The sequence below is a fragment of the Oculina patagonica genome, chromosome 12 (genome assembly GCF_052425735.1).
Source record: "Oculina patagonica isolate OP01 chromosome 12, crgOcupat, whole genome shotgun sequence".
Classification (NCBI taxonomy): Eukaryota; Metazoa; Cnidaria; class Anthozoa; order Scleractinia; family Oculinidae; genus Oculina; species Oculina patagonica.
The window spans coordinates 15,713,665-15,728,490 of NC_135769.1; the positions used below are offsets into that span (position 1 = coordinate 15,713,665).

General features: G+C 39.9%; 1 protein-coding gene across 2 annotated transcripts; it reads right to left on the reverse strand.

Annotated features, from left to right (window-relative positions):
- Positions 1 to 1,778: 1,778 nt before the first annotated feature.
- Positions 1,779 to 11,376, reverse strand: LOC144633138 (uncharacterized). Of its 2 annotated transcripts, none has more exons than XM_078491935.1 (11): positions 10,565 to 11,376; positions 10,253 to 10,348; positions 7,411 to 7,884; positions 6,411 to 6,596; positions 5,340 to 5,736; positions 4,568 to 5,113; positions 3,756 to 3,841; positions 3,254 to 3,312; positions 3,043 to 3,081; positions 2,301 to 2,428; positions 1,779 to 1,937 (listed from the first exon to the last, which is right to left on the reverse strand). In XM_078491935.1, the coding sequence occupies exons 1-11, from the start codon at positions 10,878 to 10,880 to the stop codon at positions 1,844 to 1,846; spliced, it is 2,421 nt and encodes an 806-aa protein (XP_078348061.1). In that variant the 5' UTR covers positions 10,881 to 11,376; the 3' UTR covers positions 1,779 to 1,843. The 2 variants fall into 2 exon arrangements, with proteins under 2 accessions (XP_078348061.1, XP_078348060.1); XM_078491934.1 differs by having other exon boundaries at positions 6,411 to 6,656.
- Positions 11,377 to 14,826: the final 3,450 nt, after the last annotated feature.

The following is a 14,826-nucleotide window of genomic DNA, read 5'->3' on the forward strand; positions in this document are numbered from 1 at the left end:
CTCGACCGTTTTTGCCGTGTGCCACGATTCAAGTGTCTTTCTAATGCGATTGTTGCCCTTGTCAATTATCTCCGCGTTTTCAAAGTCGATGGCGTGATCAAGAGTCCAGGCATGTTTTGCTACATTGGAGCCTTTAGCGCATTGTTTAGTATTCCTGATATGTTCTTTTCGCCGTGTGCTAAACGATCTTTTTGTCTCGCCGATGTAACTCCAGGGACAAGACGCACAAGGGATTTTGTAAACAACATTGCACTGGTCGTCGACCCGAGGTCGAAACTTGGGAACAGGGAACTCTTGTTGTAGTGTCTTGATTGGTTTGTTGGTTACTCGGATATCGTGACTTTAGCCCGTGAAATTGATCGCATTAGCATCGCGTTACAATCTAATGGCTACCCACCAAAAGTCACAGCTGATATCATAAGAAAGAAATCTTCGAACCCCCCAACACCTTCACCTGAAGAACTGGTTGGGATGTTCTTCAGTTGGGCTGATCCAATGAATAGCCAGAGTTTCGCGGTCCTTCCTTACATCAAAGGCATTACCGAACCTCTTACAAGAATTCTCAAAAGTCACGATATCCGAGTAACCAACAAACCAATCAAGACACTACGACAAGAGTTCCCTGTTCCCAAGTTTCGACCTCGGGTCGACGACCAGTGCAATGTTGTTTACAAAATCCCTTGTGCGTCTTGTCCCTGGAGTTAGGTTTATAATGTGTTCAAAGAAGGAGGAAACACTTACTGTTTATTTTCTGTAAAACAATTAAACTGATTGCTTTAAGGTTTTCTGACCACTCGTGTATTGTTTTATTGTACACAAAAATTAGAATATTTTGCGGCTCATTAGCATTTAAACAACGGGTTACACGAATTCACTCTACTGGCTGTTTCACTACAAAGTGTTCATAAGTTACCTTTGAGTACTATTTTTAACGCTTAAATAAATATATAAATAAACTACTTAAACTATTTTAGCGAGGTTTTCGAATTTGATGGTTTAAATTTATCAAGCATAATTTTTCTAGAAATGGCAAAATTTGCCGAACTACGTATTCTTGAAAATACTTACTTACTTTCATAACTAATCAAAAACATTTGGACCTCTACCTTTCCTTTGATAGCAGATTACTGTCATCTTTCGAATCCAATTCACATTACTCCTATTTTCACAACAGTACTTTTCTTAATCTAATATAAACTTTGCAAATTTTCGATCCAGAGAAAAACTTGGTTTTGTTCTGGTTAATAATCGAAACCTCAATCACAACAAATATATCTATTTTTCAACCAATCAGGAGAAATACCAAAACCAGTCGTGACTTGCCGTAATATTTTCCCGCGCTTAGTACCGGTTGCACGTTTTTCCGCGCTTGGCACCGGTTGCATGTTTTCCCGCGCTTGGCACCGGTGGCACGTTTCCCGCGCTTGGCACCGGTTGCATGCTTTCCCGCGCTTGGAACCGGCTGCACGTTTTCCCGCGCTTGGCGCCGTTTGCACGTTTTTGCTTCGAGTTCCGATTGGTTCATTGCGTTACTTCCCGTTGATGTATTTGGTAGGGTGTGGTAGCTTGGGTTCTGGTTCTAATACTAGTCGTAAGAAAACTGCTCTAACCGGTTTGCAATTTTTACCTTCAACGCCACAACAAGAAATATCCTTTTAGCTCATTTAGGGGCAAATTTTGATCGGGGTACTCGATAGTGGTCACGCGTATCTTTGTCTGGTGAACAATTGAACAGAAACGTTTCGTGTGTATGTGTGTTTTTTTTTAAAGATAAAAACAGTGCATGTTCCACGACTGATAAAAGAGTGCTAGCTATCGCAGGAATTCAGGGCAATAGTTGTTTTTACTCAGGCACCGGGGGAGGGTAAGGAGTTGACATGGGTCCCAGTGCTCCAGAGTAATGAGCTCCTGATGGCAACATGGTGTCAGCTCCCACACTGCAAGAATAAAACAGAAGCCACTGAATAAAATTGTAAAGTTTTATATCCTGTATGTTTGCTACGAACTACATTTTATCTATTGCCTTAAAATAATATTTCTCACATGTCCACAGTCCATAAAAGAATTTAAGAATACTTTTAATCAAATTTGAGGAATAAAGATTTGTTGGGTACGGAAATTATTTGAAATCAGAATCTCATGCCGTATTGCACACCATATTTGCACCTCTTCAAAATAGATGATCACCCGTTAATTTAGCAGATACCTCAGCTCTAGCTACTGATCAAATCATAATACACACAAGAACTCAATTATTTTAAAAGTCTAAAGTGAGTGTACAAGTTCCAACAGTCTACTACCTTCTAGAACAGAGCTGAATAATCAGGGTAACGACTTTAAGTTTGTCCTTTGAGAATTTTCTCTCCAGGGTATCCAGTTGGAATTGGTTAGCAAACGAGTCATCTCCTCGTAGAACACAAGCTCCCTCCTGGAGGTTAATAAAGAAAACCATTGTTGTTGTTTTAAATAACATAAGACATGCAAGGAAGACATGTAAAAATTGTTGTTTCTTTTATTTGGCGACAGAAGCTTCGCTCTCGAGATGCTGGCTCCCAGCTGGGTTAGCTGGCTGGCTCCCAGCTGGTAAGTGATGTGCTTTTGTGTGTTTGCAATTAAAAAAAAAAAAAAAAAAAAAAAAAAAAAAAAACCTGTCATTGGTCCAATTGCTTGGATCATGTTGTTCCTGTTGCTACGGCCTTATGTGCCCAAGGGCAGGAAGAGGATTCAGTGAGTGAGTGTTGTTTCTTTTTGGTAGCTGGGAAGGGGCGGGGGAGTTGCCCCCCCCCCCCATTAAAACTTAAAATGCACGCCTCAGCTCACTTTTTTAGCTCAGTATATATAAGAAATTTAAAAGGGAACTTTAAATTATTAATATCACAAGCATGCAGATTTTACAAATTTAATTCAGTTTATTGAGTGACATTAGGACAAGCCAGGAGGCAAGATCAACATTCTTTTGAATAGACACCCTAAGGTCCAGGTGTCAGAAGTTGGAGTGTGTACAAATAAAACCTTTCGGATAGAAGTGAATGGAACACTTACCCTTAAACCTGGTGGAAGGTGGTTTGATAAAACCTCATCCTGATACGAAAGAAGTATTGTAAAAAGTTAAGTAATAATAAACCATCATCAAAGTAGAGTTGTTAAAATTATAAACAGCATAAGTAGCAAAAGGAACCACAGGAGTAAAGCAAGACAGTAAAAGAATACATATAAGATTAAAATAAATAAGCAATTATATGTGAATTACTACCTCCTGGAAATCATCTGAGCTTTCATGTTCTTCTGGGTCACCACGAAAAGTACGAAACCCTGAAAACAAACAAGTAGAAATTACTTGTAAAACTAAATTTTCACCTGATCACCATGTTCATATTAGAACTGTGATTGACCGTCAAGTATCATTTAAAGAGGCATTGCAAATTTATTTCTTATACTGATATAATAACATCCAAAGAAAGTGAGAAAGATGCAATGTTTATCATTGTTGTGTGGGGACAAAGAAAAAGTCGGAGTCCCTGACAGGAATCATAACCTGAGTTGCAGATACACTTGGGGTGAGCAAGGCCTTTATTATCTTCAGAAAATAAAACAAAATGAAAAAATGAAATGATGCCTACCACTTTTATCATGATATCCATGACTTAGTGTTATGGGTATACTGACATCCAAAATGTTCAGCCATTCTTTATCCTGACTCTTTGTTAATGGATTTAAAAGCTTTTTTAGGGATTAAAAATTAAAAACACAGTTACCTGATGGAAAACCTCGAAGGTTTGAAACTGGAGCATGAGAATCAAGGTAACCAAATCCTCCAAATCCTCGTGTTGTGCCAGGTTTTCTAGTATGTACAAAAAACATGAAACAATGCCTCTGCATGCATTGCAGGCCTATGATGACAGATATTATCTATCTCTCTGCACACATTGCAGGCCTATGATGATAGACATTATCTATCTCTCTGCACACATTGCAGGCCTATGATGATAGACATTATCTTGCTCTCTACACACATTGCAGGCCTATGATGATAGAAATTATCTATCTCTCTGCACACATTGCAGGCCTATGATGATAGACATTATCTATCTCTCTGCACACATTGTAGACCTATGATGATAGACATTGTCTATCTCTCTGCACACATTGCATGCCTATGATGGTAGATATTATCTATCTTTCTGCACACATTGCAGGCCTATGCAGGTGATAGACATCTATCTCTCTGCACACATTGCATGCCTATGGTGATAGACATCTATCTCTCTGCACACATTGCAGGCCTATGGTGATAGACATCTATCTCTCTGCACACATTGCAGGCCTATGGTGATAGACATCTATCTCTCTGCACACATTGCATGCCTATGATGGTAAACATTATCTATCTCTCTGCACACATTGCATGCCTACGATGAACACATTATCTACCGGTACCTCCCTGCATGCATTGCTAACATAAGATGTAAGATAACATTGGAATGCTTGTAGATTTGAATTATGTCCAAATATAGTTGTTGATGAACAACTGTTGTAAGTTATCCTAAACTACAGTGTAAACGCTTACTTGAGAGAGCTCAACTTAACTCCTCTGTGAGTTGCTGGTGCTTGGTTTTCTTTCTGCTGTGCACTCACAACTGTAATTTCAGATCCATTCTTCACACCTACATCAATCAGCTGTTTTGAGCCATCACCACAAATCTGTTTGTCACTGAGTTTTAATATAGTACCAGTTTCTGGGATCTGGAGTTCTCTCTTAAGCTCGTTCACTGTTAAAAACCAAGCTATTGAAACCTTCTTAACTTCCTGACTGGGCAAGTGTACACCAATGTTAATGTCCATATCTGTCACAACCTTTATAACTGGCTTTTTTGATTTTAAAAATATCTTGGCCAAGGGATCTGTCTCTGTTATGTCTTTTCCATTGACCTGAAGTCGCTGTTTCTTCATGGGTGTTCTCATCTTTTCTGCAATTGTCTCCATCACGCTTTTGGTGGAATCATGACAAGGATCAACCCTGATGGTAAACGGGTCCATGCCTTGGGGCTCAATTGACATTGGTTCTTCATTGGTGAGAACTTGAACGATGTCACCCTCTTTCAAAGTGTAAGATCTAAGAAAATAATCACACATTTTTACACTGCTGTTTAAAAAGGGCCAATAGTCCACAAAGCTAAGGGTGTAAGTGATGAACTAGTTGATGCCTGGTTATGGGGTTTTGGCTTAATTTTAAAAGTCCTGAAATGGAAGCCATGAAAAAACGAGTCTTGAGGATCCACTTAAAAAGGTTCAGCTACCACTGATGGTCAGATCTCTAGACGTAAAGTGACTCCACATACCTTATTGAGTTTTGTTCATTTAGTACTCTGCCATCTTTAATCAAACATGAGATTATTCCCAGACGCTCCCACAGTGTTCTGTTTACCTCTTCTTTGAGGTCATCAACAGTTGCTGTCTTGAAATCAGTCAACAAAATTTCATGCTTTTTGTCTGATCTCACATGCTGTACAAACAGTGCCATCGCCTCAGGCTTAAATTCTAGTTTAATTCTACCACTTGGCTCAAATTCATTATGTTGGGCTTTAGATGATGGTATAGATTTAGGGGAATCACTGGTGAATGTTAGCTTGCCCTTCTCCCAGGCTGAACCTTCTATAATTAGAGGATTTGCTTGCTGTGCATCCATACTCCAAAACCCAAGGTACCTCCCGCCAAATGTTACGTCCACCTCGGCAGCTTCAAAGAAAAACAAAACATAACATAAACTGACTGGTAATAACAGTGTGTGTTGTTGACTACCTGACGTTGTTACAATCAGGGAATTTGTTTTGTCAAGTGTGTTTTTTAAAATTAGAATAGAACATCAGTGACATTCTGTTGTTGTATTTTAAAGATTCAAAGTTTTCAAACTAGAAATTTCAATTTCTAGATCTTTGTTGTTGCTGAATGACTTACATGCATGCATAACTGAAACACAAGAAACATGTTTTTAATTTATTCAAAAGCGGATCCAGATCTTCAGCTAAGTGGGGGCCCGATCATCCAGGCCCTGGAATAAGGAGGGGGCCCGCTCTTGAAAACAATTGTTCTCAGCCCTTCGGGCCTCTATTTCACTACTGAAAATTTTCAAGAGTTGTCAATTTAATATTCCACTAGATCAATATTACCAATATTAGATCAACATTAACCTCTTTGGAATATTAAAAATATATAGTTGTTATTTGAGTATGTGAAGTGTAAGGTGCAGTTAATTACTTCTTGTTTGATCATTTGGGTCAACAGATTGGAGGCATTGGATAGAAGTAAAGGTCACTAATGAACAAAAAATAATTGAGGTTAAAATATTTCTACATTTGGCAAAACAAGCTTGATTGATAAGATTTTTATAGGGTGATTTTATGTCTACTCACCATAATCATTGCTGTTTGTTATTGCTATTGAAAACGTGGTTCCATTTTCCATGATGACCATGCCCTTTTCACTTGTGCATTCACAGAGTTGCCCATTACTGATCACCACAGAATAGCCTTTCTTTTTGTAACTTTTCAACTGCAAAGGTGTATCAGCTGTAGGGACTTCATAGCTAGGTGGATGAACTGGAAACAAATGTTTGGTCTGGAAGACCAAATGGTCTTCACTTCCATGGCACATTGACTCTGCAATGAAGTTTCAATACATTTAGTTATCAATATTGATGAACGCTAACCAAACCTACATCCTATATTACAGAGCAGGTTTGACAGTCTATAAATCTTGGCAGTCTCTACTGTCATGAATTTTAAGCAAAGATCCTCAGTGTGAGCTCACTTATTAATCAATTCAGGAAAAAGAGGCATGAAAAAATTCAGGGCTTCAACAGTCCTGATCTTAATTTTATTCTGTCATGTGCAAGACACAGTGACCTTATTGTTAGCATGTTGAACTCTGGATTAAGGGGTCTGGGGTTGAGTACTGGCTGGGGTGTGGTCACCGTGTTGCATTCTTGGAGCATAAATGATACAGGGCAATAATAACCTGACAATACCACTGTGGGATTACCTGCAATGGACAATCATTCCCATCTAGGGGACTGGAGAAGTGACGCTCTTTAACACTGCATGCTTTTAAGCATTAAAAGGGAACTCGAAGTTAAATACCAACTTGATAAGCCACTGTCAGGGTTTGTAATCAGACTAAACCAAACCTTTTCAACTATTTGTTTGTGTTTCACATTAACTTGTTTAATGTTTTTTTTTCTATCTGTTTAGATGTGTATAGACTGCCACTCAAAATCAAAGCTTTGGGAATGTATGTTTTTACAGTACAGGACACAAATCAGTAACTTCCTGCTTCTGAAACTGGACTCAAATATATACATAAAGTAAAGTAACCTGAAATGACCTGTTCAGGTCTTAAAAGCTAGTAAATTACCTTTCTTGCTTGTACATTTCTCCTTATCCCCCTTCTTTGTTCCTTCCACATTTCCTTTGTCCTTCTCACTGCCGTCAGTCACAACATCATCATCCAGTTCCTGATAATTGCCATCGGGGACTATGATGTCACTGGGTTCTTTAATTTTTTCAGGTTTTGATTCAAGCATTGTTTCTTCAGCATTTCCAGTATCATTTGACTCATTCTCTACAGGCTCAAGCTTCTTGTGTTTAGCTGTGTCTGCTTGTGAACAGGGCGTGGCCTTAGCCTTGGTGTCAACAGGGTGCAGTGGACCCCTGGGTGGGGTTTCAGCATCCAGCAATGGCAAACCATTCTCATTAATCTCACTGGGCTCAACTTTCACTGAAGCCATTGGTTCATCTACTGCACTTTGTTCCTGCAATTCATCAACAATTTTTTGAGGCTGGAAATCATCCCCGTTCTCACTGCTAATCAACTTCAATTTCTCTTGTACTGTGGAAATATAAAGAAGAGTATAAAACCAGGAGCCCATCAACTGGAGCCTTCATCTCCCATACTAACCCTTGGAGTCAACCCTTTCCCGTATTAATTTATTTTTAGAACTAATCTCCCGGGGTCTCGCGCGGGAGATTTCGCACCTCTGTCAATCATTTGTCGCATTCCGCTGTGGCTACGAAAGCTGTGATATCTAAAACAATAGCGAAACGAGAAGGAAAGACTGCAGAATGTTGTTCCTTGTCGTCCTCTAAATTCAGTAACTGTATTTCTTCGAAGGAAGACATCAAGTAATGCTATGACTAAAAAACTGCAGAATTTTGTACAGGTCTGTCAAAAAAGTAAAAACAATTATTCGAATCGAAAGGCACCGAGACCGATCTCGCAACTGCGAAATTACGAATATATTTTGAAAAGAGGATGGATAGGTGCAACAGATCGGTCAATATTATTTGCCGTGTAATTCTTCCGATAAGAAGGCAGCTTGATAAAAGGTTGATCGATTCTAATCGTTGTTGTGAACAATACATTTTACTGGGTTGTAAACATTCACACTAAATGAATGTATCAATGGTATAAATTTATAAACAAGGTACGCACTTTGGCCTGTACCAACACATTGCAAATCAAATTCTACAAGGCATTTAAAACTCTGAGTGAGAATAATTCAGCGGACAAGCGCTAGCTTGTGAACCCTTCGTGGCGAAGACACTAGCAGACATTAGAATAAAAATCTAAACAGCCGTTCCGGCTAAACGACCCATTCGGCTTTAGATAGTACAGGCATAGAGCTCTCTTTGGAAACATACAAAGCGAAAGAAATGTACGGGGATAAAAATAAGCACATCACACGGTCTCTAACCGAAGAAAGATGTAACATTCAGGCCGTTGGCCTGTACGCGTATATTTTTAAAATTGTAAGATGCGCAATATCTCACCTCTGCAACAGCGACTCAACGATCTCTGCCATTATTCCAGTTGCAACTTTAGAAAAAACAAACACATATCATTTTCCTGAGGTTTTATTCGAAGCATGCATCATCATCTTGGATCTTGGAGCATACGGATAGTCAAAATGTGCATCGAAGTCATCATGTTTGTAGTGTTCGTCGCCGCATCAAACGCGCGTTTGCCACAGCTCGGCCCATATTAAATCATTTCTGCTTTCGTTCGGGAAAAGATCTTACAAATCCAGCGTCAAATCTCACAGTACTGTTTACGTCTAACACTGCATGTAATAATTAGTCCGTGCAAACCAGAAATCGGTAAGATTCAAACAAGCAACTGAAGGAATTACATATTTCCGATCAAAGCCATGACTAAACTGACTTCATTTTCAAGGACAAAAAAAGTGGTTTATTAATTAACTTTTAACCGTTATTCATTCACGAGTAAACCAGGCTCTCTCGGCTGTAAAATCAGGAAAGAAGCAAAATTATAAAGGAAAACGGACAGGGAATGTGCGTACGACATTGGCCGCCATTTTTTTTTACATCGTCGCCCTAGCTACGCTGCATGTGGTCTGACCACAGGAACAATGTTTTCGCGGGAAATGTGTTTCTAAAAATAAAAATATACGGGAAAGGGTTGACTCAAGGGTACAGTACGTATGGAGGCTCCAGTTGCTGGGCTCCTGATAAAACTAAAAAAGAAAAGTGTAATTTTCAGAATTCATCCCCCATAGAATAGGGTTTTATTAGTCAAGAAATGTCAATATAACAGCACATACACTGGCTTGGGGGAGAACGTGGAATTTTTTTCTTCTTTCTTTTTTTTTTTTGGGGGGGGAGGGGGGTGCTCTGCTGGCCAGGGGTCTAGGAATCGAACCCTTACTTTATCTCAGACCAGAAAAAGTTCAAACTTGCTACCCCATATCAGACTTAAGAGTTACATTGTATACCACTTCTCAGTCCAGAAGTGAAGAGTATGCTTTTCCTGTTAGAGTTAACAACATCTTCTGTTTAGTTTTGTGCATTTCAAAACAACCTTATTTGAGCAAGCAAAAAGGATATAAATTTTGCATGACTTTACCCTATTCTGTGACCCCAAGACCACAATTGGACCATATCACAGGGCTGGAAGGTCAAAAGTGGGATCCCACCCAACGGCAGTGGCATGCCATATATAAGGAATCCCCCCAGGGGGACAATTTACTATTTAGTTATGGCTAGCCCCTCCAGGGATGGCAGAACATTTTTCCAGGTTGGGGGGTAGGGGGGGGGGGCTGATTAGTGACTTTGGAAAAAGTGGGGGGGGGGGGGCTAAAGTCCTCCCAGCCCCCTGGCTCTGCCATCCCTGCCTTAAAAAACTAAGGATGATCAATATTATAACTTTTATCTTTTCATGGTCTATAAAAAGTCCTCACACTCAAAAGTGTTTTGACCACTGCGGGGACTAAGTGGGAAGAACTCGGGCAAACGTGTTGCTGCTTCCTTAATGCCATCACAAACCATATCACAATCTGTGAATTAAAAGCAAAAGAAGGCTATTAATTTTAAATATTTTCAATTTTGTATTATTAAATAACAAGATACAAGTTTAATACCATAGTTGGAAAACTAGCATTAGTCTAAGTACACAGAATATCTATTAGTTATTTAATGCACGAGAGCTCAAGTTTGTGTTTTTTGCAACCAATGTACAGCTTGTAAACAAGGTTTTACGCTTTGAGACAAACCTTTTGCGCCCAAATTGTTGTAATCTTTAATCTTTTCTCCAAACAGTGTGGCAAAGTACTCTTCTTTTCCTTCTATCTTTTTGACAAGATCAGGACGTCCAATTGCTTCAAGAGCTCTCTTCAACACCAAAAAGTTTGTGGGCGACAGAAGACATAACCTCTCCATCTCCTCGAAATATTTGAAAGCTTGAACCGTTTCTTCGCATTTTGCCGATGTAACGAATCCTTTCATTACAAACTTAAGTGCCTCAAATTCGTTAGACTCCAGTTCATTGCCAATCTTAAGCAAAAAGCTATTAAGTTCCAACTGCTCCATAGCATCGGTGAACTCGAAGGCTTCGAGTTTGCAGTCAAGCCAAACTTCCTCCTTCGTACTTCCGCGATCCGGTTGACCTTATCCAACTCTTCCTGAGGATTGCACACTCACCCTTCTTGGTCAACAGAGTCTGTTGATACAAATCTGACGATGACGAAGGCTGAAAAAGCAATAATACCCAAAAATCTGACGATAATGAAGGCTGACAAAGCAATAATACACAAAAATCGTACCAACGTTCGTCCACAAAACGAAACTGAAAGTTTGACGAACGAAATTGGGGTATTCCCCCAAGCCTCGCTTGCGCGTTTCTCGCCCCAATCCCACGTACGTTCGCTCGCACATTTGTTTTGGCGGGAGTTTCCAGTCCGTGGTTAAAAAAAAAAAGTCCCCCGGGATATGAAGCAGGCTTCTTAGAGTACCTTTACTATTGTTGTGAAGTTACAAAATGAAAATATAAACAGGTTCACAGGTTCAACGCAGTTGCCACCTACCGCAACTAAGTTGTTACAAGTCATCATCATCATCGATCCTTATCGCGCCATTGGACGCATAAGGCCTCTACAGTCTCTCTCCAGCGGGAGCGGTCTTGTGCCGCCTTCCGGATCCCATTCCAGGTCAGGTGCAGGGACTTAAGTTCTTTCTCGGCCGACCTTCGCCAGGTTGTTCTAGGCCTTCCCCGTGCTCGCTTTCCCTCTGGTGTCCAGAATAAACCTTCTTTAGCCACATCGCCGGAGTCCTTCCTCAATACATGCCCAATCCAACTCCATTTCCTGCGGGTTAAGCTCACCATGATGTCCTCTTGTTTACAGATGTTTCGTACTTCCAGGTTGGATATTTTTTGTGGCCATCTTATTCCCAATATAATACGGAGGCACTTGTGGATAAAAACCCTCAACTTTTTAACTACGTCCTGTGTTGTTTTCCAGCTTTCGGAGCCATAGAGAAGCACTGTCTTTACATTTGAGTTGAATAGTCTTAATTTGGTCTTAAGGGAAATCCTTTTGGATCTCCAAACTGGTTTCAGTGCTATGAATGCCTGTCTAGCTTTGCCGATACGCGTTTTTACATCTACATCGGCACCTCCCTGCACATCAATCACACTGCCAAGGTAAGAGAACTGTTCTATTTTCTCTATCTCATGTCCATCTATCTTTATTTGGCAATTTCTTTTGCATCCAGTGCTCATACTTGTTACAAGTAGTATCCGGTAAATTTCCATCGCACGCTGGTAAGAGTTTGGAATGGATCTTCGCTCTGAGGAAACATTTCCAGTACACGAGCAAACCTTGTTTTTTTCCTTCTAGCTTCTCTAAAAAGTTTTATCTGAAATCCTGGAACAGTAGAATTTCGTTTGTAGAAATCTGCAGGCGAAAGCAAATGGTTAGATTGTTTAAAAACATGTATTTAAAAAATATAACTATTTACTAAGCGTATGCAGTGAGAATTTTATCTCATCTGCATTTTCTGCTATACTCTGTTTCCAGTCTACTTCCATTAAAAAGAATTGTCAATTATTTTCAGTAAAACATATCCAAAGCATTTCCAAAACCTTGCGCTCACGAGTATCTTTTTCTGACTGCTTTGCATTGTTACATAACAAAGGCAATTACTTCAGCGCGCGCAGTTATCAACCAGTAGGATTTTTTGAGATGTTCGTGACGCGCGCGCATCGTTCTATTTGCATATTTTCACTTTCAAAAATAAACCTTTGGCATGAAACAGTGGAAGTATAGAGCCGATTCTCTTTTAACATGTTTAAAATTGTTTTATTTGGGATTACGGAAAAGTTACATCAACTTCGCGCAAGCTGTCAAGAATATTACTCCGAGTCGATTGTTTTGATTCTCACAGGTTCATGACTATTGCGAAGCTCAAAGCGTGAGTAAAATGGCTGTGAAATGTTTGTCCTGCGGAATCAATATAAACAACGTGTCGGAATAGATTTTTATCAGCCTTTGTCCACTGCTTTTGAAGTTTCACTCACTCAATCCTCTTCGTGCCCTTGGGCACATAAGGCCGTGCTTTTGAAGTTTAATTACAATTTAATGCAAACGTATATCAGTACATAACATGCAATTCAAATGTGCATTCGGTCACCCAAACAACGCTACATTAGTCCCCTCTACTATGATTAAAAACACCTTTACGCGCCCACCCTTCAGGTTTACACAGAAAAAGTACTGTGACAGTCCCTCCCCCCGTGCTTCTCAATGCACACACGATAAACCCTCTGACTTTAAAATCATCCCCCGCCTATTTATAATGTTCCATTATCCTCAACGAGGGTATACTGCTCACTTTTCTTCGATCGCTGAACGCGAGGAAAGAATAGCTCGACTTGCGCCCCCGGCCACCCCGTCGTTGTTCGCGCTCGCTATTTCTCTCGCGTTGAATAACTGATGGAGGGGCTGTGAACAGCCTACAACGAGAGCGCTTTATTTCTCCTCTGCCAATAATGAGGGGGGCATTGGGGTCTGTAAGAAACCGAAAAACCGCACAAAAAATCATGCAAAACCGAAAAACCAAAGTGAATTTCGATCAAAACCGAAAACCGAACATAGCAATCCAAATTCCGAAGCTCTAACCTTAATTGGTACCTCGAGGCAGATTTTGAATAGACTGCAAAACAGTCGTTTTGTCTCTAAAGTCATTGGAGAAAGCGCTTATCAAAGGCGCGAAGATTTTAAACATAAAAGCAGGTTTTCTTTCTACCTGACCATGATCTCAAAGAAACTGTAAACCAAATTGGAAAAACCGGAAACCACAGCAAATACCAAATCCGAAAAATCGCTAGTATTTTTGCCGGAAACCGAAAACCAAATGCTAATAGAAGGAAAACCCGAAAACCGAAGAAGACACCAAAACCGAAAAACCGTGTTTTTTTGTTGCGAAAACCGAAAAACCGATCTACAAAATGGCCAAAACCGAGAAACCGAAAACCCCAAAGTCCCCCTCAATAATTTCAACAATTTACTTATTACAGTTAGAAAGGTCGGTTTGAAATGTACAATGAGGAATAAATAGGATGAAGGTTGGTGAGTATAAAAGGTGGGTCGTTGGTCGCATTCGAATTAAAGAGGTTTTCAGATTTGAAATTGAAGCTTTTGTTTGGGCACAAGAAGTGGTCACATTAACGAGGATCGCCGAAAGGCGGGCTCCACTCAAAAATCCCCCCCCCCCCCGGAGGCGACGGGGAGTTTTGGAACGTGGGGGGCTGAGACTGTCCCAAAAATACTCGGCAGTTTTTGCGACTTTTTTTGCTTGTTTACAAGCGAAAATAGGAGAATAGCAGTTATGTGGGGCAAAATTTGGAACATTCTTGTCATTCTTGTCTACTCTCAAGGGACTTTTTTAATTTCTCAAGGGATTACTTTCCGCTGTGGGTGATCACGCGATCTCGTGGAAAAAACGTGACTTGTCATTTACAAACGTTATATAACAATGTTAAAAGTGACATGTCAGCTTTCTTATCTCAACGCACGTGTGTCTGAAAGGCGATCTATAAAAAGCGTCGCACAAACAATGGATTGCGTAACTAAAACACGAATAAATAGCCACTAGCACTTACATCGTTTAAAAATTACAAACGTCAAAAATAAACCATACCAAAAAACTTGCTCTTTTCAAAGATATTATTGAAGTTAAAACAAATGCAAGAGATGGGGGCTTCTTTTAAGGCTTCTTTTTTAGGCCAAATTTGGTCGCTACAAGCGCCCATTCTATTTCCGTCATCAGCCTAGGTCGTTAGGGACGTGACCTCGCGTTGACAGCAATGTTGCATCACAGGCAGACCACCCTATGTGTTCGTGGTTAATTATTGTTGTTGACATGAGACCACAAAAGAAATTTTGAAATCTATAAGGGTTACTGAAATAAAGCTCTGGAAATAACATATCTAACTACATTTCGCTCTAAATATCTCAATAAAGTTTAATGAAACGTT